Raw genomic sequence first — 27,249 nt, 5'->3', positions numbered from 1 at the left:
ACGTTTCGGCCTGAAACTGAGGCTCAGAGAGGTCATGCCAGTAACCCAAAGTCACACAGCTGCCCTTCCAGGCTTAAACGGTGATTGCCAGACTGATGCTTTTGGGGGTCCCACCGAGAAAAGGGCTTGGTTGCCCTTGTGGGGAGCAACTCCAGGGCTCCCCAGTGCGAGCTCGGAGACCTGCCCGCAGCGTCAGAGCAGTCTGTGGCTCTCAGCCCCACCCCCTACACAATGTGGGGCCCCTGTTTCTCCAAACGGCAGTGCTCACGGTTCATTTCCAGAAGCCGGGCGCATGGGGATGGGTTTCACAAGGACGTTGCTGGCAGGCCCTTGGTCTCTGTTACTAGAGATTTAGTTGCGAGTGAAAGAGGTCCATTGTGTGTCCTCTGAATGAATACCCCATTTAGACAAAGAATTCAACTGGTTTTTCACAGAGAAAGAAGACAGCCCTGGTGAAAAGAGAGAACAATGTAAATCATTCACCAGAGTTCTACTTAAACATCAAAGCTGGGTGGCCAGCCAGGTTAAGGGCCACAGCACAGATCAGGCCGAGGCCACACCGGTGTGCAAGACTCTTCCTTGGCTGAGGAGTGGGGTACAGGAGCTCTCAGCCCAGGCCCTTCATGGGCCACCTTGGCCAACTCAACTCCTGGCCCCTCAGGGATAAATTAAGGCAACTGGACTGAGTCAAGAGTCTGCCATTGGGGTTGCATGGAAATACTTGGGTGCACTAGATTATCTATACTCAGCTGGTTCTCAGCTGTAGCTACACATTGAAATCATCTGCAGAAGTTTTTTCATTTTATTTATTTTTTAATCTTTATTTATTTTTGAGAGAGAGAGAGAGAGACAGTGAGAGCAGGGGAGGAACAGAAAGAGAGGGAGACACAGAATCCAAAGCAGGCTCCTGGCTCTGAGCTGTCAGCATCGAGCCCGACTCAGGACTCGAACTCATGAACCGTGAGATCTGAGTCGAAGTCAGACGCTTAACCGACGGAGCCACCCAGGGACCCCCAAGTCTGCAGAGTTTTTAAAGCTACTTCCACTTGGTCGCATTGCCAAGGATTTTTGAGTTCTCTGGTATGAGGCACGGCCTAGGCATGGGGGAATTTTTCAATACTCCCCATATGATGCTAAGGTCCAGCCAAGATTGAGAACCAGTTAGCCCCAGGGGCAGAAACTGTTTTGGCCACAGCTCTATCTAGAGCTGAGCACAGGGACTGCCATATACTTGGTACCTAAGTAATATATGTGGGATGAATGTGTGTATGCTGCCCTAAGACATTAGAGAGAAGCCACCCAGCCCCAGCCTCAATGACAAGACCTCTGTTGATCACTCTATCATCTCTTGGGATTTGGAACAGGTTTCATTTTGCTCTAAAGGTTGTCATCTTGAAAACTTAACAAAATACACACACACACACACACACACACACACACACACACACACACCACTGGATCATCAAATCTCTTGAGATTCAGCTCCAAAGCACACTGATTTCAAGATCACAAATCCCTTCTTGCCCTTTGAGAGCAATAATGCTTTTTGTTTAAGTTATCAGGGCAGCCAAGGCCTGGGAAGGGCCCCACTGAAGGCTGCTGTGCGTCCTACCTGCTCAAGCCAAGGACTTGGCTCACATGGGCAGCCCCTCCTGGTCTCTCGTGCTGACCCCTTCCTCAGCCCCACCCCCAGCCATCGATGACCTCGCCATTCCATTCTTGTTCTTCTAACACTTCACGCTTCTTCCCTGAGTGAACTCAACCACTCCCAAAGTTCTAACTCTCATTTATAAGTTCACAACTTGGGATCCGTATCTCTGGCCCTGCCCTTCCTAGCTGAGCTCCAGACCCGACTGCCTACTGGGTATCTCTGCCTCAACCTCCCTTAGGCACCTCAAATTCAGCCTGTCCCAGAAATGAACTCATTACCTCCCCCACCCAAACCTGCTCTTCCTCCTGCCTTCTCTATCTTGATGAACAGCATCATATCCACCCAGTTGCCCAAACCAGGAAACTCTGGAATCATCTTTGTCCTCTCCCGTGCCTCCCACCCCACCCTGGGTGTTTTTTCTCCGAAACAGCCACTGACTCTGTCCTTCTCCTCTCCTTCCAACTCTCTAAACTCCACAGCACTTCCCAGAGTAGCTTTCTAAAACCGAGATCCAAAGACGCCAGTTGAAATTAGTTCCGGTTCGTGAGCGAGGCAGACGGATTGGGAGCCCACACAGGGCTCAAGCTACTGCCCCTTCTCCCGGCAGCTGTGCTCTGTCCCCTCCCTCTCACCTTGCACGCTGCCTGACCTGAGACACTGCTTAGTAAGAACCTATTTGCCGCGTAGTGTTCCTCTCGTGTATGCGAGGTCCCGACCCAGGGCCCGAACGTGTGATCTTTCCCCCTCCTTCCCTTGCTCTTAGACTCAAATGCCCTGCTCCTCCCTACATTCTTCAAGGCTCAGAGAGCACTGGCTTTCAAAGCTTTGCCTCACCCACCCCTTACGAGGCAGGCTTGATGAAGGGGCTACCTGAATAGCAAATAGCAAAATAGATTTCTTATATGCCAAGCATTTTTCTAAGCGCCTTACCTATTTTAACAAGTTTAATTCTCACAACAGCTCAGTGACACGGGGGCTATAATTATCCACATTTTACAAAGGAGTAAACCGAGGTATGGAGAGGTGAAGCCCAGACACCCAGACCTGAACTCATGCAGACGATGCTCATAATCACTGCCTCCTAAGAACTTATATCTGGATGCATGCTCCTGTAAGAACATGCCAACTGCATGTTTTAGCTGAGGATGCTTTCCTTCAAACAAAATCCTACACCCAGCCTCTTGCACAGAAAATAGGAGGCTGATGATGACAAGAGAGGGAGGGAAGCTCCTGTACTCCCCCATCTCAGCATCAATATTCAAAAGAATGCCAACAAGCCCCCAGGGCTCCATATGAGTTCAACAAGCCAGGTCCTAAAGACATCTTTTACTTACCATTCTGTTGTGTATCGGCGAAAGTCGTTACGAGATTGCAGAACCGTCTCCAGACCCACAACATAGTTTCTGTCTTAAAATGTCCAAGTAGCATCCTAATGACTGAACAGTCCCATGCCGTTTCCCGGTGACTGAAACTTATTCCACGAAAAATTCAATCGGTTTTAGAGCTTTGTTTTCTTAAGCAGACTCTTCAAAGTATAATTTAAACCTTCAGTAACTCAGGCCATCCCTTTTGAATGTCAGTTGTTGGGCTGTGTAGGAATATTCTGTGCGGCTTAAAGCTGTTTCCCTGTGCTCAGGTGCCCAGTTGCGTGTTTTGTACTTTTTCTGTGCCTGTCACTATCAGAGGATCAGGTGTTTCAGGATCCTTGTCCCTAACACCTTACCTCCATCCCTTCTAGTCTGTTCTTTCTAACAGCTATGGACTTTCTAAAAATCAAAATTATTATAATTGTGCCCAAAGTAGGCACATATATCTGGAAAGAAACAGGAACAGAGAAGTGTTCCTCTTAGTAAAATGAATCTCCTTTAGTACAATGACTTTGTGACTTTTCTAGTGAGTTCTTAGGACGTCTTTTCCCATCCTCTTCATTCATTCGTATAACATTTACTAAGCACATATTAGATTCCCAAAAAAGAAAAAAAGAAAGAAAGAAAGAAAAGAAAAAGGCTGGGTGCTGAGGATAAAAAGATAGATACAGCAAAGTTCCTGCCTTCAAGGACTTGCCAGTTTAAAAAGAGAGACAAGTAAACAGAAATAATGGTACTGCCATGGTGTAAGCCCTGTGACAACAGTCTCTAAAAAGCACAACCGAAAAACCACTTAACTCTACCTTGGGGAGTGGCAGCAACCAGGGAAGTCTTCCTGGAGGAGGTGGCGTGTGAGCCAACTCCTGAAGCATCTACTCATAAGAGGTCAATCTGTCCCACCACTACCAAAGACAAAAAAAAGATAGATTGGGGAAAGGGCATGCTGGCCAGATACAGAGACAAGGAAAAATGAGAAAGTCTAGTGAGTCTTGGAACTCCAAATAGTTTTTTTTTTTTTTAACGTTTATTTATTTTTGAGACAGAGAGAGACAGAGCACAAATGGGGGAGGGTCAGAGAGAGGGAGACACAGAATCTGAAACAGGCTCCAGGCTCCGAGCTGTCAGCACAGAGCCTGACGCGGGGCTCGAACTCACGGACGGGGAGATCGTGACCTGAGCCGAAGTCGGGCGCCCAACCGACTGAGCCACCCAGGCGCCCCAGAACTCCAAATAGTTTAATCAAGCTGAAGAATGTGTGTGTTTGCAGGAAGGAATGGGAACGGCAAGAGGCTGCATGAAAAAAGAAAGCTCAGCGAGTAGGTTACTCACACACTTTAATGCTCGAAGGAAAGAGAATGCAAACTTTCCAGGGCAGATTAATCATAGCACACCCATATGTATGCCATGAGCCAAGTCAACTTGCTGCAGGGAAAAGGGAAATACTAACAAAGGAGGCTCAAGTCCCATTGACCAGACACTGCTGTAGTATTTCACACATACAGTCTCACTGAATGGTCCCAACGACCCTTTGAGGTGGGAAGGACTATCACATTTTTAAATGAGGAAATTGAGTCAAGCAGAGCTTAAGGAACTTCCCAAGGACCCAGTTTGACGACAGGGCGGGGGGCCTTAGCGTTTTGGTTTCCTTGGAGTTGAAGCAGGTGAGGGGATGAGGCCCCCTAAGGATGGAGAAGGAGAGAGAGAACAGAGAAAGAGCAACAGCTTAAGAAAGTGAGGGAGGAGGAGAGAGGGGTGCAAGGGAGGACACGGAGGAGGAAGCGGTCGTGGCCGTCGTTTCCAGTGGGAGAACCTCAGAGCTAAGCTCTAGGGCTGGAGGCCCTCTGGCCCAAGCCAAGAGAGGGCGGACAGAGCCTGGATCCCATGCACGGGCCCCCAGGTCCCTGCCACACAAGTGAGGCCAGAGCAGTGGGCCTGGGATCCACACAAGGACATGCCTTCCACCTCCACAACCCAGGGGATCTAACGACTCAGCAGGGAGAGTTCTAGAGAGCAGCCAGTGTGGATCCTTCATTTTACAGTAAATGAAACAGAGAGGCTACGTGATTTGTCCACAGGCACCCAACGCAGAGTGTGTGATTTTTTCTTTTTTTTTTTTTGTCTTTGCCTACAATCACCCATCCGGTAAGGGAAGAGGCGGGACTAAAACCCAGGTGTCCCAGAATCCAAAACTTTGTCACTGTCCTTCCTACACAGTCAACTGCTGAGCCAAATTCTAGAGACTTAGAAGACTACGAGGCTCACCTGGAAAAAAGGGTTAGGGCCTCAGCCGCAGGAGCCAGGTGGGTGGGAAGGCACTGCTAACACAGGGAATCTTGCCAGGCTCCCGAGGAACACGCATTTGCCTGTGGGTTATGGGCATGAAATACAGGAGGCACCCCCATGTTCTTTCTCACTCTTTTCTTGAACAATCTGGTCTGGCATTGACTGAACAAAATGAAGAGAGACTTCTGGGGGGAAAAGTAGAGAAAGCCTGGAAGCCAGAGAACTTTTGTACAGATGTTTCACAATATCTGGTCAACGGATGAATAGCTCCCGGGGTGTCCTGAAAACGTTCTGTATGCTGCACTCTACACGATAGCCACTCTGATGATATTCAGAAGCATCTTCTCGTAGTGCCCTGCTGGCTGTTAAAATTTGACACTGTCCCCTCCTATTACGTCACTCCCTGTCTCCTATTCCTGGGACCCTCTGGACTGTCCCATGAGCCAGCAACTAAAAGTTCCTGTGCCAGCAAGGGGGTCTCCAGACTCTCCAATAAGTTCTTATTGGTCAGAGTGTGTGCAATGTTATTCGTTAAATATTTTTTCTAATGTTTATTTCTTTATTTTTGAAAGAGAGCATAAGCGGGGGAGGCGCAGAGAGAGAAGGAAACACAGAATCAGAAGCAGGCTCCAGACTCCGAGCTGTCAGCACAGAGCCCGACTCAGGGCTCAAACCTGTGAGACATGAGATCATAACCTGAGCGGAAGTCAGACACTTAATCGACCGAGCCGCTCAGGTGCCCCTATTTGTTAAATATTTTGAATATCACCCTTGCTTACAAAAATCTCTGCAATGCAGTTTGACTAAGTTATGGAAAATTAATAGTGTACTACATGGCATTGCCATCATCCCAGCACAGTATCTATCGAGAACCCACTAAGGGTCAAGCCCTGTTCTAAGCACCAGCAAAAAACCATCAGAGACTAACACCTGACATGGGTCTGTGCAGCGTTCATGAAGCTTCATGTCTAGTGGGGAAAGTTCTGAACTCAATTCCGTGCGATCATTAAACAAGATGCTATGTGATCTAGTGGTTCTCAATGGGGGGCGGCACAGTCCCCCTACAGGGCTTTTGGAAATGGGGGGAAACACTTTCAGTTGTAACAACTGGAGGCCATTACTGACTTTTAGTGGGAATGCAATGGACACTCCAGCAAAAAAAGAATAGTCATTCTACCTAAAACGCCAACAGCATTCAGATTTGATAGAAAATTGTAAGCAACCAACATTGAACGACCGTCAGACCAATGGTCAGCACATTGAACCACAGCCTGCCAGAGTTCTCTGTTGTTATTGTTGCCGCTATTGTTGTTGTTTTATGCTGAACGTGGGGCTCAAACCCGTGACCCCGGATCAAGAGTTGTATGCTCTACTGACTGAGCCAGCCAGGTACCCCAGCCTGCCAGAGTTTTATAGGATACTTGTCATTAAATATTTGGGCAGAATCTACGAGGCAGAAAGCATTCAAGGGGGGAAAGTTCTGTTTACAGAATCCTACTCTATGGTCAAAGTATTACATATAACAAATGCCCCTCCATCTAAAGTCAGGCAAAGGGTGCTGAATTCTAAACATAATACATGCTAAATATATATACATATTTACTGAACACTATACTACAATAGCCAAAGACTAGATTACGAACATTGAACTTCACCCCAGTACATGTAGAGTTAAGTCCTTTGCCTGCTCCTGTTTTTTTTTTTTAAGTGCAATGTGCCTCCTAATCCTTGTGGTTTCATTCTTTACCAGCCAGAAAGCATTGTCTGAACCCACACACTTTTCTCTGAAGCCTCCTTTACGGTTCCTCTGTTTCAGAAACAGCAGAAACAGGAGTATTATTTTCACCCTCGGCTTTCTCTTAAAGTAAGTAAAGATCTCTTGCCCCTGACCACAGGGCTGGGAGCTGGCAAAGCAAATTCTAGGGAAGAAAAATAAACAGTCTAGAATGCTAACCCATCGTTCGGCCAAAACTGCAAAATATTTTCCTGGCCTCACTCCCTATTCCCACAACGCCACTATGGGAGCTGTGGCTTTTTTTGGTAGACACAGAGCAGCCAGGCAGTGAACAGCTGCTGAGCGGATGAACACATGCAACGGGTCACACACAGCAAGGTCTGGACACAACCTCGAGTCACTGAGAAGTCAATTCCACGCGAGGCCCAGAGGCTGGAACCTAAAACTCTGCCCTGTCTTCTATTCGATATTCAATAGATTTTCATTGATGACGTTATAGGAGCCATGCCATTGCTGAGTTCTTATGTGCCCAGCACTCTATGAAACTTAGCCGTACCTGGATATTTTATTTACTCTTCATGACAATGCTGAGGAGTAGAACTCATTGTGATCCCCATTGTCCAAATAAGAAAAGTGAGGTAATGAGAAGCGAGCTACCAAGGGACGGAGCAGGTCTCTGGGCTCCAGGGTTGAGCCGCCCAGCTCTCCAGAAGGGAGGGAGGTGAGATCCTGACTTCCCATCGGCTGGAGCCCGTGGGGTTACAACACAGCCCGCTGGACAGTTTTAGACGCCGTCCGGGAAAGAGGGGAGTTGAAGAAGCTGTTCTGAATCCCGGCTCATCACCACCGAAGCACTGTACCAGACATTGTGCCAAAAACTTCATTAACGACGCCCGTATAACGAGTCCCGGAAGCTCGAAGGCTGCAGAAGCTAGACAGGCCTGAGTGAAAAAGGAGGGCCCGGGATGGATTCCCAGATAAGGTGGCATCCGAGAGTCTTGAGGTTAGATGGAGATTTAGCGAGAGAGGAGCGGCACGTAGGGAAGAACACATCACCACCTCCTGCTAAAAGAAAGGACGGTGAACTGCCTCAGAGGAAGAATGTGACCCTTCTGGCAACTCATTCCTGCCGTGAAGAGCCAGGGGCCAGGGCTAACCTTACTAGGAGTAATCAGCGCAGCCCAGAACCACGGCTCGGGAGGAATTCTTTAGAAGACACTCCCAGGGTGATAGGAGAGAGCCCGGGGCTGGCCTCCGTGATGACAGGAGCTCTGCGGGTGCCAAGGACCCAAGGGGCAAGAGTGGGTGTGCACAGGCGCTCCATCAAAAGAGGCTACTCCTATGCCCCTTTGCACTTACGGGATTATACAACAGAAGCATGTACATCTCTCCAGGGGTTCAGCTTTCACGGGATCCTTTAATCGCTCCAAATTGGCACTCAGTCCCGATTTACTCATTCATGTGTATTTTAGAGTTTCTCACACGGCTCCCCTGAGAGTCCCAGGCAAACCCAGGGTTCTGTTCAAGATGAATCATTCAGAATCTCCAAGGGGTTCGCCTGGGTCTCCGCAGGACATGCTGAGAACAGGTGTAGGTTATCTTGGAGTCAGGGTAGCCAGGGGAACTGCAGGGGTCACGGAGGGAAGAGGGCGGAAATACCTGACGAGGGTGCCCAGATCATCAAAGGGCCGGAATTTGGGATGTGCTCATTAATAGTAATTGGTGGATATGGCTCCTCGAGGATATTCTTAGGGAAGTAGGAACAGCAATATCCTTGTTTTTTTATAGTGCTAAATAGTTTTCAAAAGCTAGGTTTATAGACTCTGTGTTGCCAAGGATATTGGCATGAATTCATATTCATCATGAATCGTCTTTTTTTAAAAAGATTTTTTTGAGGGGCGCCTGGGTGGCGCAGTCGGTTAAGCGTCCGACTTCAGCCAGGTCAGGATCTCGCGGTCCGTGAGTTCGAGCCCCGCGTCGGGCTCTGGGCTGATGGCTCAGAGCCTGGAGCCTGTTTCCGATTCTGTGTCTCCCTCTCTCTCTGCCCCTCGCCCGTTCATGCTCTGTCTCTCTCTGTCCCAAAAATAAATAAACGTTGAAAAAAAAAATTTTTTTTTTAAAAAAAAGATTTTTTTGATGTTTGTTTGTTTTGGGGGGGGGGTGGTGGTGGAGGGGCAGAGAGAGACACAGAATCTGAAGCAGGCTCCAGGCTCCAGGCTATCAGCACAGAGCCCGACTTGGGGCTCAAACTCACAAACCGCGAGTTCATGACCTGAGCCGAAGTCAGACGCTTAACCGACTGAGCCACCCAGGCACCCCTCATCTGATGCAGGTGACACAAACCCAACTTGAAGTACTTAAAAAAAAAAAAAAAAAGGAAGGGGATTATTGGCTTTTCTAACTGAAAACTCTAAGGGGACTTCAGGTATATCCGGATCATGCAGCTCAGACAATCATCAAGATTTGGTCTCTCCGTGTCAGCTCTGCTTCCCTACATATGGGTCTCACTCTTGAGCAGTTTGCTACCACATGAGGGACCCTCAGCAACTCCAGGCTTACACATTCATAAGAAAGGGAAATTACTTTCCAAGAGCTCCAAGAAAGATCCTGAGATCAAGTCTCTTCACAGCATGATTTCCAAAAGTAGACGTTTCAACAAGTCACATAAGTGTCACTTCCTCTGGCCATGGTTCCACCCAGACTGGAAGGGAGAGAAAGAGACCCCATGTCTCAATGGGAGAAATGTCAATGTTACCATAAGAAGACCACGTGGGCTGGGATGTGCTGTCCAGCCATCTCTGGAAAGTACGGTCTGTAGGTGGCTAGTGTGCACGTTCAGGTTTGAGAAGCCCTGCTCTACACTAATTTTAGGCTCACTTAATTATTTGATATTTTGCTTTCCAAAGCTCCTAATATGTACAACAGCCAAAGAGTCAATACATTATTTCTACTGCACAGATAGCAAGCAGGAAAACATAGGATGTTTTCTAAGTGATGTCCTATTTTCCCTCATCTGTTCACCCAGTAAAGAGCCACAGAATGTCTGTCACGGGCAAGGCCGTCCCCGAGGGCAGCAACAGAGTGGCAAATAAGACGACACGGCCCCAGTTTTGTGAAGCCCAATCCAGCAGGGAAAAAGTTTCCACAAAACAACCGCAGTTATAAAGAGCGTAATGACAAAGGAAGTGTTCACGTAGTCGAGGGGTGCAGAGAGGGCCTGAAGGAGGTGTGGCAGTTAGTTGGCCAGCTGTCACTTTCTCTTTAAAATTTGCAACAACAGCCCCTACCCGCATAGACACAACTTCCTCTTTCCCAGCTTTATTTTTCTCTGCAGATCTTTTCTTCATCTGATATAATATATACGTACTGATTTTTCTTAATCGTCAGTCTCCCCCAGCTACGACACAAGCTCCATCGTCTTGCTCACTGTGGGAGCCCCAGTACCTGTACAAATGCCTACCTAACACATAATTATCACTCAATAAATACTTGCTGGATGAGTGCACAGTGTTCTAGGCAGGGGGACTAGCATGTGCAAAGGGCCCGAGGGGTAAAAAAAAAAAAGTGCAGAGCATTCTGGGAACTAATAGGGCAAGTCCAACAGAGCTGGAACATGGAGAGAGAAGAGAAACAGTTTGCTACCAATACCCATTAAGGAATCCACCAGCTGCTTAATGAGGGCCTACACTGTGCTGGGCCCTATTCTAGCCATAAACAATGTATCTGGTTTGAGTAGACAATAAAAGGGCAGAACCCACTGATTGCCCTCAGTCAGTAACTAGGATTTTTATGAACATGTGGTCAAAACCAGTTTGTAAAGACACTATGGTAGTCATTGCCATAAGCTTACAAATGTTCACTGTGTGTTCCTGTGTCACCTGGCCTATGTCAGCTTTATAGTCTTAATTCTCCCAAGAAGGCTTGGAGCATAGCACTTTCAATGGGTGAAAAGCAGCCATGATGTACCCACCATTCCCTCAACCCTCCTGGCACAAAACTGATACACATAAGTGTAACTCTACAATTTAGTACACATTATGTGTTCCCACGTTAACTAGTTACTGAAAAATAAAATTTTGAAAGTGTTCAATTCTATCAGGAACCTCGCATACTAACAACTCACCTTTAGACTAGAGGGCTAAATAGAAATATATATATTAAATTCTTAGCAGAAGACATTCAGAGATGATTGGTCTTTGGACAAACTCGAGTTCTATCTGCATACAAGTATTTGCACACATGGTTGGGTGACGGGCGACTGTGTAAAATCTGGACCCCAGAGCTTCTTGTGATCCCTGTGGATGAGAAAAACAACTAAATCAGCACTGAGGTGCACACATGAGGAGGACTAGAAATTAAGCTTGAGTGGAAATGCCAAGAAGATCTAGCTCCTTGACACCTTAAGAGAAAAGGGATGCCTCTCCACACCCATTCCAATGGTCCTGAAGGTCTCCCAACTCACACTCTTGGAATTCTCCATTCGATGTGAGAAGTAAGGCTTCTGCCTTCTTAAAATCTCTGAAATTCTTTGCAGGACTAGCCTTACTCCCCACAGTGGATTTTGGTCAAAAGAGAAAGCGGCAAATACCTGTCAGCACACAGTGAGGACATTTGAGGGAAAGTCACAGACAGAAGCCAATCTTGATGTGAAATTGCACTGGAGGCCCGTCTTGGCCTCTGTGACCCACTAAGCTGTAACAGGCACCACTGTCACCACCATGACCACCTACATCACCCTCTTGAAAGTTCATACCTAGGAGCTGCTTGCCCTGGGGAAAGGCTGGTGCCTGAAGATAATGACGAGGTCAGGACTCTCCTGGATGCATGCAATCAACCCCAACACAGAGTAGTGTAAGGGGGAAAAAAAGTATTTGTTTTCATTACTTTAAGGTCCATGGACCTCTGGATTCAGGAATGCTGGCTCCTGGGCCTCAAACACTGTATCACTGCCTTCAGATCTCTTGCTCTCTCTCTCTCTCTCTCTCTCTCTCCATCCATCCATCCATCTGGCCAGCCAGCCAGCCAGCCATCAATCCATCCATCTCCATCACTTTCCAACTCTCAGATTTACTTCCATTTGCACATTAGCCTGCTTCCCTCATCCCAAAGATGGCTTCTTCGACACAGTCAGGGAAAATAGCCCCAAGAAGCACCAGGTTCATTGTCCTGACTGTTCCCCATGCCAGAGGATCAGAGATCCTCCCTTTCTCACCATCCATATCTATCCTTAGTGAGAACTCTGATTGGCCCTGTTTGGGCTTATGCCACCTCCTGGACTCCTCATGAGGCCCAGCAGGCTGGAGACCTCTCACTGGCCTGAGGAAGGACAGAGCCGTGATTAGAGCAGGGGAGGGGTGACTTTTCCAAAGGAAGACTGAGTGGCTGTTATCAAAAGACAAAGAATGTAAAAATAACAGGAATCCTCCACATTCCCCAACGGTTACTTGCCCCTGGGCCAGAAGGCAAGAACCTCAGGGCTCAGCCTAAGTCTTCTCTGGGGCCGAGATGTCACTGCAGATGACAGTTCCATGAATCCCTCTTCCTACACCTTCTCAATGCCCACACCCTACCCAGCCTTCAAGCCTTAAGGCAAATGCCATCGCCCCTGTGAGGCGTTGTTCGATTGCCCCCACATCAAGGGTGTTCGTCCTACCCACAATCATCAAGCACTTACTATGTACCAAGAACTGTGCTAAGCCCTTTGCTTATATCTCATCTAATCCTCACATCTCCATGAGATAAGCACTATTACTGCCCCGAATTAGTTTCCTAGGGTTACCATAACACAGTACCACAAACTGGGTGACTTCAACAACAGAAATTTATTATCTTACAGTTCTGGAGGCCAGAAGTCCAAAATCAAGATGTTGAACAGATTAGTTCCTTCTGAGGGCTCAGAGGGAGAATCTGTTGTAACTTCTGGTAGCTCCAGGCATTCCTTGGCTTGTCGGTAACAGTCTCTTTTGTCTTCGTATCGCCTTCCCTCTGTATGTGCCTGCGTCTGAGTCCAAACTTACCCTTTTTATAACTACACTGGTCATTTTGGATTAGGACCCAGCCCAATGACGTCACCTTAAATTGATCATCAACAAAGACCTTATTTCCATATAAGGTCACACTGACAGGTCCTGACAGGGGCTAGGACTTCAACCCTTGTGGGGGGAACACAATTCAAAAAACAAACACTTTTTTTTTTTTTTTTTTTTTTTTTTACAGGAGAAAACGGAGCCTTAGGGGATTATGTAATTTGCCAGAGTCACACAGCTCATAAGCAGCCTGGATATAAACCCCTGGGATCTTAACAACTTCACTCTGTCTCCATTCTTGTCCTTCTCCAGAAATCCCTGCAGGACACTCAACACTGCTAACCTTGTGACCACTATTCTAAGGATTTGTGTGTAATTTTGCACCACCTTCTAGACTGTAAGCTTCTTAAAAGCAGGGGGTTATCATATTCATTTCTGCTTTCCCAGCCCACCCAGCAAGGGTTCAGTCAATATCTCTCAGATAAATAGAGGTGAACACCAAGGTCAGGGGCAAGAGCAGACCGCTGTTCTTCATAGATTGTTTTATTAATGGACCAGATCAGTCTTATGTTGAGGAGTTAATAAAAATCTTTCCTCGACCCCCTGGCTTACTTCATTCATTCTTTCAACATACATCTAATGGGCCCTTCCTAGGTATAGAGCACGGTGGTAGACACTAAAGAAACAGAAATCAGAGCTCACAAGCCCTTAGAGCCTATAACCTGGTAGACGAGACAGATGAGTCAATAAATCTTTGTAATACAATGTCTCAGAGTAAAGGGTATTGGTATCAGGAATTCTCAGGTAAGGAATGAAGGCAGGCAAATTAGGACTTGCACAACTTCTGTAGTTAGAGAAAAGACCCTATAAAGATAGCCAGGGACCATCTTTAATCTAAGGGAACAACAGCAAACAATCTTCCCCTCTCCTGCTGCAGCAGACAGCTAGACTGAAAGGATAATGGATGAGAAACTCTACCCTGGAGCATTGTCTAAGCCAGTAAGCCATAGAAAAACCTCACTTCAGTTCCAAATCCCAGAAGGTGTGGGTTCAAGGCCAGACTCTGCTACTCATTATCTGTACAGTTAGGCAAACCTCTTTTAACATCCAAGTCTTCAGTGTCTTTGTCTATAAGATGAGACAAAAATAACAAACTGACCCAGTTGTTACGTGAATTAAGTGAAACAAATGTGCAAAGCACATCCTATAGTGGTCAAGACTCCATAAATGTAATGAGAGTGAGTTCTGGACATACCACACCTGGGTTTGAATTCCAGCTCTGTTACAGTGCCCCCTTGGGAAGCTACTAGACCTCACTAATCCTCAGTTCCTGCGTCGGTAAAATAGGAAAATCATCACCTACTTCCTATACAATTCATGAGATGGGCATATAAAGTGCTTAGCCTATCTCTGATGTGTAAATTAGGGTAGTTGTCCTATGACTCTGGTCTACAGGGTTTCTCTCCCTATTCCCCTCTGTTCTTTTTCTACCTTCTTGCCCAAGACTCCTAAAAATGCTCTTTTTTTTTGTAACATACCGAACAAAATTTCCCATTTTGTCCACTTTTAGCTGTGCAGTTCAGCGGCATTAAACATATTCCCAATGGTGTATGACCATCACCACCAACCATCTCCAGACATTTTTCATCTTCCCCAAGTGAAATTCTTATTAATTAAGAACTACGCACCCCACCTCTCCTACCATCCCTGGCAACCATTCTTCTCTCTGTCTCTATAAATGTGACTATTCGAAGGACCCCACACAAGTGGAATCATACAGTATTTGTTGTTTCCTGATTTGATCATTTCACTTAGCGTAATGTCTTCAGGGTTCATCCTAGGTCTCATGGTGGTAGCATAGGTCAAAATTTCAGTCTCTGACCACTTCTTTCTAAGCTCATTTGTCATTTACACCTCCAATTTAGGTCGCTCTCTTCCCAAATGGAAATATGGAGACATGATAATACCCAAGACCGTGACCGCACACCAAAGAAACACAAAATGGTGTTTTCCTGATTACAAAGGTAATGCAGTCTTCCGTACAGAACGTTCGGTGATAGCTCCAAATTCTTCTGAAGGCCACATGGCCACCCATTGCCCCTTCGGGGAGAGATGTGTTTCATGCAGGAAATGGCTTTGTTAAGCTTTGCATCCCATGGGGTGAGGCAGAGCTGAAGCAACAGACAGCCTCTCACCAACATTTACTCCAAGCAACATCACTGCCTAGCCATAAATCTAAAATCTACCTTCCTTTCTCCAAATCCAAAGTTGAAAACACCCTTCTGCTCTTCTCACTTGGGTCATAAATCTTTTCTTAATCCTACTCATTAAAAAACAAAGTATTGTTGTGGGTTTGAGGCGACTCCCTCATGCTAGTAATGTTGACCAGTCCTACACATCCTCCCCAACCCCCAACCCCGCCCAGGCTCTTGCCAGTTGCCCAATCCCTGGCTCAGCTTCAGGAAACTCACGACAGCCCGGGCAGTGGAGAGGTGCCGACCCTGCCGTGGCCCCAGTTGCTACCATCAAAAAGATCTGCACTGGTTTTGGCAATAGAAACAACCCAAACATCTAACATGAGGATTATCAGTTTAATCATAGCATGTGCATAAGACAGAATAGAGTGCAAGTCATTAAAATCATGCGAAAAGACAATAAGACGCGGAAAAAGTGTTTAGAATAATCCCATAGTGTGTGTGTGTGTGTGTGTGTGTGTGTGTGTGTTGTTAACAATCCAGAACAGGTTCCTCCTCTCAAGATCCTTAACTTAGTCACGTCTTATTCACTCCCAAACATACAATGTAACAGTCACAGATTCTGGGAACTGGAACATGGACATGTCTTTGCAGGGGCTACCTTTCCACCATTGTACTTCATAATCAACAAGAAGAAATCTAATGTTTTCCTTTTAGATACTCAATAGTCTGTGTGTTATCTTAGCCCAGTGAGTGCCCAGTGCCTGGCTCATGATGGACACAAAGTAGACATTTGTTGAGGGGATGAAGAAACTGCCCAGAGAAGGTACTTTGTTCAGGATAAGAAACTATAGATGACTTTTCTTCCTTTTTTATTTTTCTTCATTATTTTGTTTTAAGTTTGTTTATTTATTTTGAGAGAGTGAGAACACGAGAAGGGAAGGGGCAGAGAGAGAGGGAGAGAGAGAATCCCAAGCAGGGTCCATGCTGTCAGTGCAGAGCCCAACATGGGACTCGATCCCAGGAGCCCTGAGATCCTGACCTGAGCTGAAACCAAGAGTCAGACACTTAACCTACCGAGCCACCCAGGTGCCCCATTTCTTCATTATTTTTTTGTAACTACAGTTCTACAGTTTTCAGATGTCATTAAAAGGTATTCCCCTCTCTTTTGCCCTTACTCAGATAGTTGTCCATCTAAAGCTAGGATGTTAAAAGCTTCCCGTAGCCCAGCGTTATAGTTCAGGAAGGGAGGCCAGTTTTCCTGGCTTAGGCTCCATCCCGAGAGGCTGAGTGAGCAAAGGGTGTTCCGCAGCATTTTCTTTTCTGCATTCACCACAAGGCAAAGTGAAGCCAGAGACTGATACTTTAAGAAGGGTGTCTCCTCTCATTTTGCCCGTCTTTCCTCTGGCACGCAGAACATTCACAGGAAGCACACACAGAGGCTGAGCAACCCGAGAATCTTCCACAAGAGAATCCCTTCAGTCCTGTGCTCACGGAAGCCCATGTGAGCTGATAACCCTGACCTTCTGCAAGGCCCAGTGTGTGGCTCTGCCTGCCACACACACATACACACACACGTGGAAGGCACTGCTGACAGAGTGTGACCCTCCTTCCACACAGTATCAGGCCCCTTCCCACAGTTCCGCAGGTGGAAACAGCCATCAGTCCAATTTGGCATGGGACATTAAAGTTGCTTCCCATGTCTCATCTAGCCTCTGTGGGAGAATATATTTTCATTAGCAGCAAACATTTATCGAGCCCCCAAGGTATACAAGGGTTTACAGTCTAGGTCTTGGGCCCAGGAAAGTATAAAAAGGAGATACAAGGTAATACCAGGTAGCCTCGTGCTGAGGGCCAAACGTGTGATGCATCAGCGTGTTGGGGGAGTTTAGAGGTCTCCAAGAATGTAGACTCCTGACTGCAGGGAGACACTGAAGGAAAAACAAGACTTAGAGAAGTGAAGGATAAAAGGGAGAAAAGCCCAAATTTAAAGGAGAGTGGGATCTCATGCTCAGAGATGGACAGCAGGTATATGAGGTCTTCAGGGAACCGAGAACAAACCAATTCACCTAACACTAAAGCCGTTCAGGTGACATTCAGTTCCACTGTCACTTCCTCCAAGAGGCCTTCCCTGACCAGCTAAAGCAGGGGTACGTTTTCCTTCCTAGTCATCTAGACCGTGAGCTCTAGGATGGGGATCTCATTTGCTTTGTTCACTTCTGTGTTCCCAGCCACTGGAACAGGGCCTGGCACATTGTAGGTGCTCAGGAAACATTTATTAGGGGCGTTTGGGTGGCTCAGCTGATCAAACGTCCAACTCTTTATTTTGGTTCAAGTCATGATCTCACAGTTCATGAGTTCAAATCCCACATTTGTCTCTGCACTGACCATGTGGAACCTGCTTGGGATTCTCTCTCTCTCTCTCTCTCTCTCTCTCTCTCTCTGTCTCTCTCCACCCCTCCCTGCCCCCCTCTCTCTCAAAAAAACAAAACAAAAAAAAACAACAACAAAATAAAACCAAAAAAAAAAAAAAACCCATTTATTAAATGAATGAATGGACCAAGGTTTCCTATAGGAGAACTTGGAGGAGTTCAGTATGAAAAATACGTGGGCTCAGTTGTGACTGCCTTTGAATATCAAATTAAGAACTCTGGCCTATTGAATATTCCAAGTTTCCTATCCAACTCCATTGGATGCAGTAAGTCAAAAACAGAAATTCCAGCAGTGCCTGGGCGGCTCAATTCATAGAGCGTCATACTTCCGCTCCATCGTGATCTCACGGTTTATGAGTTCAAGCCCCGCCTTGGGCTCTGTGCTGACAGCTTGGAGCCTGAGGCCTGCTTCAGATTCTGTGTCTCCCTCTCTCTCTGCCACTGCCCCACTCATGCTCTGTCTCTCACTCTCAAAAGTAAAAATAGGGGCGCCTGGGTGGCGCAGTTGGTTAAGCGTCCGACTTCAGCCAGGTCACGATCTCGCGGTCCGTGAGTTCGAGCCCCGCGTCAGGCTCTGGGCTGATGGCTCGGAGCCTGGAGCCTGTTTCCGATTCTGTGTCTCCCTCTCTCTCTGCCCCTCCCCCGTTCATGCTCTGTCTCTCTCTGTCCCAAAAATAAATAAACGTTGGGAAAAAAAAAATTAAAAGTAAAAATAAACATTTAAAAAAAATTTTAACAAAAAACACAGAAATTCCAGGTTCATATGCATTTTTCGATCACTGAACTAAACAAAGTTCAGCAAGTTTCCTTCCTATAATTCTTCCTTTCACCTCTACCATATCACTGAGGGTATACAAGTGTTCCCAAATATGAACCCATAGCACCCTTGTTGTTTTTTTTTTAACACATCACACTGGATTCAGTGTTTCTTATATTTTTTAAGTAAGCTCTACACCCAGCATGGGGTTCGAACTCATCACCCAGAGATCAAGAGTTTCATGCTCTACCAACTGAGCCAGCCAGGTGCCGGGATTTGGTATTTCCTTGAAGACCCTTTGAATGGAGCTTCAGTAGCTTTAAAGATGCATGTGGGAGGCTTATGCATATGCAGTGGAATTTTAGGAGAATTAATTGCATAGGATGGATGAGAAGAGGGGAGGGACTTGAAGCAGGCAGTTTGGGGATGAGAGCAGGAGTCATTCTCTCAATCACTATTCCACAAATACACTGTGCCACATACTGGGCTAGACAATGGAGATAAAGCAATAAACAAGCCTGCTCCACATGGACAGGGTCACCATCTGTTCTGATTTGCCCAGGACAGTCCCAGTTTTTGTCCGTTGTCCCCACATAATTATTAAATGGTGCCTTATTTACCTTCACATTTGCCCTTTTTTGGATAATAAAAAAAACTAAATGATCACCCAATTCGTGGGGCTTTTACATTCTGTAGAATAGACCGGGAGGCTACCCTACATGGCACCTTTGTGTAAGTTAGACAAAGGGTCCCCTGCTGCGTGGACATAGCCCACAGGTACACAGTGGACAAACAGATATCCCTCTGTGCAAATGAAGACAGGCACGTGTAGGGGACGATGCAGCCCGTTTGCAGGACACTCGGCTGAGAAAGCAGAGCTCAGGCTGGACCTCCACCTGTTCTCCCTTACTGTATGCATGAGTGTGCCATCTTGATGTGGACCCAGGAAGGATACAAGGACACCAGACAATGCCTGGCCGAGTCCCCGAGGGCAAGAAGCAACCAGCAATGAGGTGATTTCCTGAGGATGATCGGTAAGTAAATCAATATGTAAGTAAATACATGTTAAGTAGATAAGGTACCGTAAGGAAAACTAATGTGAATAAGGCAAGGAGAATCAGAGGGACGCCCTGCTTCATAACTCCCATCAGGCACCGTTGGTGTTGTGGTCTCCGGGCAATGGCACCCCCTGGGGTTGAGCAACATGGCCAACCTGACAGGAGGTGCTATGGTTTAGAAAGGGTCAGGAAAAGCCTCTCTGTGGAGGTGGTAGGTCACCTGACACTGACCGTAAGACAGATACATGTGAAAGAAATATCATGAGGGTGGCAAGGGGGGGGGGAGGGGGTAGAATCCACATGACATGGTGGCTGGCTTTATTCAGGGGCTCTGAGGAATGAATGTCAAAGAGGACTTCAGGCTTCCGTGTCTGAGGAAGTAGGTAGGGAAATGACAGTGCTACTCACTTCTGCCCAATTTACTGAGCCTGCCATGAGGGGGTGGGGCAGGGAACACCCTGGGGAAAGGCACAGTCCCTTCTCTTGGGGAGGTGACCGTCTCCATTAGGATTTCCCAATGAGTGTCTGGTGGGACACTAGCTGGGGGGGGGGGGGGTGCTAATGGGTGTTACTAGAAAAAGGTGCTCGAAGAAGTTTGGGAAACGCTGGCTTAAGAAAAATTAAACAGGTTTCTTTTCTGAAAGACCTCTCAGAGCTTTAGTAGGCTGACATGCCCGTCCTAACTTAGCTGGCTGGGGACATTTTTCTTCACACAGTATTTCAGGAGACTAACATTTCCCTGGAAAGGGGAACCATGTTCTAGAGAAATGCCAAATGGGCCAGTATGTAAAGCAGGGTCAGATAAGAGCTATAGAGGAGGCAGACCTGGAGATAAGGGAACCTCTAAGAGAACAGAAGGCTGCAAAACTGGGGAGGCCCATAGCTGCCATGAGGCAGCCCTGCCTTTGGCTGTCCTCCCCCCCACCCCCGCTCCCCCCAACAGGCCTGGCTTCACCCAAGCTCTCCTGGTAACCTCTGAGTCAGCCCCCCTCAGGGCCAAGTTTAGCCTCTGACTGACTGGCTGAAGTGGTTGCCTGACCTCCCTGGGCCTCCACTTACCCTTCTATAAAATGGGGATAAAATATTGCCCTCCCTCTGCTGGGTGGCACGAGGCTCTAGTAATTACTATTTGGCAGGGTGCTGAGGTGCTGACAAACTCTGTCTGACACATTTCTCCTTGGCTCCTCTGGTCGCCACACCTCGCCTTCGCTGGAGACCACGGCTGTGGGCAGCCCCCTGCAGCCACGCTTCACAAGGCTCAGCAAGTGAACAGGCATCACTCCTCAGGTGTCTGTCTCTCTCTTTTGGTAGCTCCTGTCAAAACCCGCCTACCCTTCTGCTAACCCCTGGGTTTCGCGGAGGTGGGAAGTCTACCTGCGGCCGCCATTCCCGGGACCCTGCTGCACCTGGGAGGCTGCGTGGGGCTGGGACACCCAGAGGAGGCGGCTTCCGCCTGGAGGCAGCCATGCGGTGTCCCTCTCGCTGAGGAGGAGGGGCCCACCCAACCAGGGCCCTCTCTGGACAGGGTGATGACAACATCAGAGGACCTGAGCCCAGCCCAGCCCGGCGGAACAAGTGAGCTAAGGTGGGTGCTACGTGTCTGGGTGTGCAGGGAGAGGAAAGGGCCCCGGTGGGAGCGGGAAGGCCGGCATCCAGCGGGCAGGACTCACCTTGCCCCAGTCCTTCCACCAGGGGAGACAGGGGAGCAAGTCCTTTTCCGGGGAGGAAAAGTGAGTATCTGCTTTCAGGTGCCAAGGAAACTTCAAGGCTCCTATTCATACCTTGTAACCTCTGAGCCAGCCCCCGTCACCACTCCTATGGGGCAGGACAAGTCTCCTTACGAAGCGCCACGGTCTTTTATAGCTAGGTTTTCCCTTCGGTCTCCCCCAGAAGACTCATTTTTAGCCGATTTCATCCAGATAGGGAATGCTGGGGAGTTGGCAAAGCAACGTGTGACACCCTTGAGTCTAGGCTGGAGTCCTTTGGGACAGCCCTGCAGGTGACTAAAGTAATGGCTGGTCCCCAGTAGAAGGATGGGAAAGGAGCAGTGGTCAGGTGTCCCCGTGTGACTATGACACGCCAGTGTGCACCCCTGCAGAATGGGATCATAATGATGTTAAGCTCTTTCAGTTGGCTGCTACCGGAACTCGTTCCTGTGAACTGGGCATTTTCCTGTTCATTTTGATGCACACCTTGCTTATTTGTACCGACATACCTCCTACTCAGCCCAAAGCATCCCCTCGATAGTGGCTTTGGCTTTCATCCTTGGCTGAATTCAGCTACTGTAAAATTCGTAAGAGAGAGATGAGCCCCCTGCAGGTGTCACTGCACGTGTCCAGGCCCAGGGCATTGAATGCCAGGTTCAAATCCAGATCTCCTCTCTCCTGGAAATTGAGGGATGGGAAGGTCATCCCAGGGGAAACACAAGATTGGGGAATGACGTCAGGGGCCTGTCTAGCTCAGTTTCCAGCCCCCGCCCTCTTTAAAAGCCATCGCTGTCTTTAGCCCTAGCGTGTTACCAAGTGACTTGTCAACGTCAGAGGAGCCGCGCAAGGAATCTTTGGCATGTTGTTAACCTCATTCCAACATGTAATTAGCCTAAAAGGCCTCCTCGCTGCCTCCATTCAGCGTTACATCACAAAGAATCAGATACTTTACTATTTGCAGGACACAGTGAAGACTTTAAAGAGTTAATTATGGTTCACCAGAGCCTGTCCCCAAGAGTCCAAGATCCAGGAATTAAACTGTTTATTTTCAAGTGTCAGGTCTTCCAGACAGCATTCGGGGCAACTTCCTCCATGGAGTCTGAGACTGACATTCCTTTGAAAGTAGACCCACCAGGGGTCTACACAGCGGTGAACTGGAGGTAGTAACTTGATTTGGGCCTTCCTCCTAGTCTTGGCCATGTGTTTTCAGAGATATCATCTGCACAGCGTCAGAAAGAAAAGAGAAGCAAGGAGAGCCGGAATTCTACTTACCCTCCTAGTTCCATGGGGCGAATCCAGCTGAAGCCATTTCTAGCCTCTGAGCTGGAGAGACCAGCAGTGTGGCCAGAGTTCAAAGGGAGGTCAACCCTAATCTGGATGTTACAATCTGAGCCAATCTAACCGTGCAGGCTCTGAGGACATTATTATCAGCCAAGTGTAATTAAAGATAAAATAGTTTTATTAATCAGCTTCCTAAGGAGGCTGTGTTTATCTGATGGCTGTGGGTATAATGTGTGCATGGCGTGGGGTGGGGGGGAATCTGTGATGTGTGGGGTTGGTCTATGGGGAGGATGGGATATTAGGGGGCATGGTAGATATGGGGGGGGAGAGGGGCTGGGAGTGGTATCTAGGTTTATGTGGGCTCTGTGCATGAGGGAGAGACGGGAGTATATGTGGTAGCACTAATGGCCTGTGTGTGTGTGTGTGTGTGTGTGTTTGCTCAGGTTTACATAGCTGAACTTGAAATTGTGCCTGTTTCTCTACTTGCATTTGTCAGAACTCAGTCCCTGCAGAATACACTTTTCCCTGTGTGTACTTGGCTGCAGTCTAGAGAGTTCTCAACTGCAGATTCCACCTGCAGGTGCCCTCTTTAGCCACTAATTGTCAGCAATTTTCAGATCTCATCTCCAGGCCTATCTTGGCTTGCCTTTAATGTCCATCACCTTAAACCAGTTTGTCAGTTGCAAGCATTCCCGAAAGAGCAGCACTCCTCCTGAATATTGTTTGGCCTGAGCTGAAGTCAACTCCACCCACCTCTGGGCAGGAGAAATGAACTCCTTATAGGGCCCAGACACTAAAGCTGTCCTGCACGAAGTCTCCGTTCTGGTTTAAACTTGGTTAAACAGTGAGTGGCCAGATGGGTGTCAGGTAACACTCCCAGGCCAGGATCCCTCCTCTGTGAGGGTGAGCAATTGCCCAGAGTAGAACAGGCACAGAGCCAGCCCGGCCATCTCCCCCCTTCCCCCCAGTCTACTCGCAGCATTAGATACCAGGACCGGGGCCATGTCTGCTGGCCTATTACACAACTTGCCGTTTGCTGTGGCTGGAATGCTTGACCCCAATTGGTAATTTCCTCCTTCAGAAGGCCTCATGCAAAATCTGCCCTCTGTCTTAAGGCAGAGATGCCACCTAGACCTCACCCAAAGTGACAGCTGTAGCCTTAGCCTGGGGTGGATACAACCAGAAAGCTAAAAGGCCCCAGTGACTCTTTCCCTCCCAAAGGGGAGGTGGCATCCATTCTCCCCTGCAGGAAGGTGCTACACGCACAGGGCTCGCATAGAAAGAGGTAACATGGGCCAGCTGGCAGCTCCATGACCATGTGGCAGATCTGTTGGCCACCCAGTACAGCAAGCTTTGGGGATTCCTGGAGCTTCTTTTGTTCGCAGAAGGTCGTATTGGAACCGAGGAAAACAAGTTTGGGTGGGGGAATAAATGTCTTATAAAAGTATCGCTGTATTTCAGATAATTAAGGACTATTGCCAAATACAATGGCCTTCTCCTAACTCCCAAGGTTGATAAACTTTTGATGGATACCACATAAGGGACTGAAAATGAACGGACGGAAGGATGGATGGATGGATGAATATCTACCATGTGCCAGATGCATACACCTATATTATTTCAATTAGTCTAGTGAGTAGATAATATTATTCTAATTTTACTGATAGGAGACTAAGGCTTGGATAAGTTTAGTAGTAGTAGCAGTAATAAAAATAATAATAATAATAACGGGGCACCTGGGCGGCTTAGTTGGTTAAGCAACTGACTCTTGACTTTGGTTCAGGTCATACCGTGCACTGGGCTCCGCACTGACAGTGAAGAGTCTGCCTGGGATTTTCTCTCTCTCTCTCTCTCTCTCTCTCTCTCTCTGCCCCTCCCTGCCTCTCTCTCTCTCAAAATAAATAAACTTAAAAAACATAAAAAATTATAACAATAGTTTGTAGTAGTACAGCCATCATTTATTAAGTATTTAATATACACCAGGCACTGAGCTAAGTATTTCTTATATTACATTATCTCATTTAATCCTCACCAAAATTCTAGGAAGTAACATTTAGTTACTCAGGCTTTTGGATGAGGAAATTGTGGCTCAAGGAGATAAGTAAATGGCTACCAAGTGACAGCACTGAGAGTGGTACCCACATCCACCCACTCCTTCTAGTACTGGTTTTTCCTTAGCTACCTTCTCATCTGGCTTTTGCTCCTTGGTTATCTGTTGAATCACCTGACAACATTCAGCCAAGTCCCATATCTCGCTGGTTCTTTGGAACCCAAGGGACAGCTGTTGACTCAAAATGAAACTAAATCCTGCCCACCAGGCTTCACACACCGACAAGGAGTTAAAACATCATGTCATGAAAAGAGATGCAGGCAAGAACCAAAGAAGACACTTGTCTACTCCCATAGCTCAGCGACCCCAGATGTGCGCCCTGGGGAATGACAAGTTCCCACTGGGAACCTCCCCGGGTTTGCAAGTTCAGGGCGTAGAGGAGTGGGTGTTGGTGTGAGCCTTTGGTGAGGCCGGTCAGCTTTCCAAATTTGAGGCCTCTCCCCTCAGATTTATAAGTACCAGGAACCCCTGGATTTCAATTAGGATATGATGACAAACTCTGTGATAAAGGGAGAAATCAGGAAAATTCAAAGCAGTGATAGACCGGACTTTTGTAAAAAAGCACAATGCCTACATTCTTATGCCATTCTGTGTTTACAACCAAGACTCTTTCTCTACATGAGCTCCTGACCAAAACCAAACTCAGGAAATGTCAGTGTAATGTGGACCTTTGTCCTTTTTAACGGCAAATTAAACTGTGGGAAGTAGCAAGAGATTGCAAGGAAGCAGCTATTTGGAAACAGTATTAGTTGGCAATTGGTGGAAGAAGGAAACCCAGCAATAACCTCCCTAAGAAATAAGAGCGTGGTGCTACCAAAATACGTGGACAACACACAAGGGAAAAATCAAAGTTTTTGACCAGGTCTCGTTGCTGACCTGCGCAAATTTTCCCCTGAAGAGCAGACAAGATCCAAGGACTCCTCAAATTCAACTGGCCGGGGACTCTCCCCATCCATAACCAGGATCCAAAACTCCAGGGCCAACCCTCCATGAGCAGTGTCGGCGGATCCCCTACTCATTCTCTCCTACACATTTGCAGGTGTCCTCTTGTTTGAAAGAACCTCTCCTTCTGCTCATCCCAGACATCACAGAGTATAGTGGTCAGGCAATCCTAGGATTGAATCCTGGCTCTGCTACTTGTAGCTGTGTGACCTTGGGCAAATGACTGAAGCTCTTTGAGCCTCAGTTTCCCCTTCTGTAAAATGAGGATAATAACAGCCCCTACTCCTACAGTTGTTGTGCTTGGCACATAATAAGCAACCATTTTTAGCTGCTCATTCCAATTTTCATGGCCCAGCTCAAATGCCACAACCCACAGGAATTTTTTTCTGACTGTTCCAGCCCTTACTGACCACTCTCTCTCTCTCTGAAGACCTACAGCCCCTAACTCAAAGTTTGGCTTGGAATTATATACTCCCTCTAAGAGTTTCCTCATGAATTCTCTGTTGGAGACGCAACTAGGTCTTATTTTTCTTTAATATTCCTGACAATACTGGTCGTGTGTGTGTGTGTGTGTGTGTGTGTATTTAATAACTATATATACCACATTCACATTTTAATATTTCTGAAATCAGGATAAGGTTTATAATCTATCTATCTGCACATTTAACATAATGCTTTCTCCCCACGATGATTATCTAAGTCAATGATGTATATTATAATCAACAGCATCTTAGAAATAAGATTTGGTTGATTGATGAGGATAGGTCGGCATGGATCCAACCACAAAGTTCCCCTAGCAACCCTCCTCACCCTCATCCTCTATCCTCACACCCTGTCCTGGCGAAAGACATGCCTTTGGATGACAACTGGCACAAGTGAGTTCAATCTGGAGGTGTGGAAGTCAGTCTGGTCACACACATTATCGGACTACATGTGTGATCATTCCCACTGATAGGCAAGGAAACTGAGGTTCAAATAGTTAAGTTTACCCAGGAAATCTGGTGTCAGCCTACCCGTAGGAAGAGTAAATCTTTAATGATGGAATGATTTTATTTTCTACTGAAAGCCTCACCTCCATTAGTGGGGTTCCTGGATTAACCAAGCTAATTAGCCATTGCTGGAGGGACTGGTCCATTTGACACCCAAGATTTCAATGGTGGCATCATAGCGCCATGCTGCCCCCCAACCAACAGCATGGACTGACCCTAGGAGTCAATGTCACCCATTCCTCAAATTGTCACCCCCAACAACTCTTTCAGAAATCAAGCCCTCATGTCTATGTTGTAGGGGACTGATGTTTGGTAGGAAAACAACGGAAGAAAATTCTGTCTTCAAGCACCCTCCCTTTGAGAAGAAAGACATTCTTTGGCTGGGCCTCCCAGATCGAGGTCTTAAAAAGCCATTATTGCTTTAGATTCATTCGGGCGGACCCAAAGCATGGCAACTTTGATTAGTTTGATTACTAGTGTCTTTACAGAAAAAAAAAAGTGAGACGAGAAATGCAGTCATGCAGTTGTGATAGCTCTTTCATAAACATTATCATATTTAACCTTATAACGACAAAATCAGGATTCTTGTCTTCATTTTCATTATGTGTCTGCCAATCGTGGACTTTGCCTCTGTTTAACCTCCATTGTGCCTTCAATGCCGGAAATCACACAAAGATCCATTGCCTCTGTGAGGCTCATGGCCACGGTGGGATTATC

The 27,249-nt window shown here is 47.1% G+C and overlaps 1 protein-coding gene and 1 long non-coding RNA gene across 2 annotated transcripts in view; one reads left to right on the top strand and one right to left on the bottom strand.

The window, feature by feature from the left end:
- Positions 1-13,036, bottom strand: part of LOC123601580 — a 34,792-nt gene extending 21,756 nt beyond the window's left edge. The window contains exons 1-3 of the long non-coding RNA XR_006714172.1: positions 12,871-13,036; positions 11,160-11,331; positions 9,620-9,737 (exon numbers count right to left, since the gene is read on the bottom strand). This is a non-coding gene — a long non-coding RNA (uncharacterized LOC123601580). The remainder of the gene's footprint in view (positions 1-9,619; positions 9,738-11,159; positions 11,332-12,870) is intronic.
- Positions 13,037-20,664: 7,628 nt separating this feature from the next.
- Positions 20,665-27,249, top strand: part of ELF5 (E74 like ETS transcription factor 5) — a 44,696-nt gene continuing 38,111 nt past the window's right edge. Inside the window, exon 1 of the mRNA XM_045484924.1 lies at positions 20,665-21,089. Within this exon, the coding sequence (XP_045340880.1) occupies positions 21,034-21,089 (56 nt within the window). The 5' untranslated portion in view covers positions 20,665-21,033. The remainder of the gene's footprint in view (positions 21,090-27,249) is intronic.

This window comes from Leopardus geoffroyi, chromosome D1, assembly GCF_018350155.1.
Source record: "Leopardus geoffroyi isolate Oge1 chromosome D1, O.geoffroyi_Oge1_pat1.0, whole genome shotgun sequence".
In the NCBI taxonomy this organism is placed as follows: domain Eukaryota; kingdom Metazoa; phylum Chordata; class Mammalia; order Carnivora; family Felidae; genus Leopardus; species Leopardus geoffroyi.
This window is presented reverse-complemented; position numbering and strand designations above follow the sequence as displayed.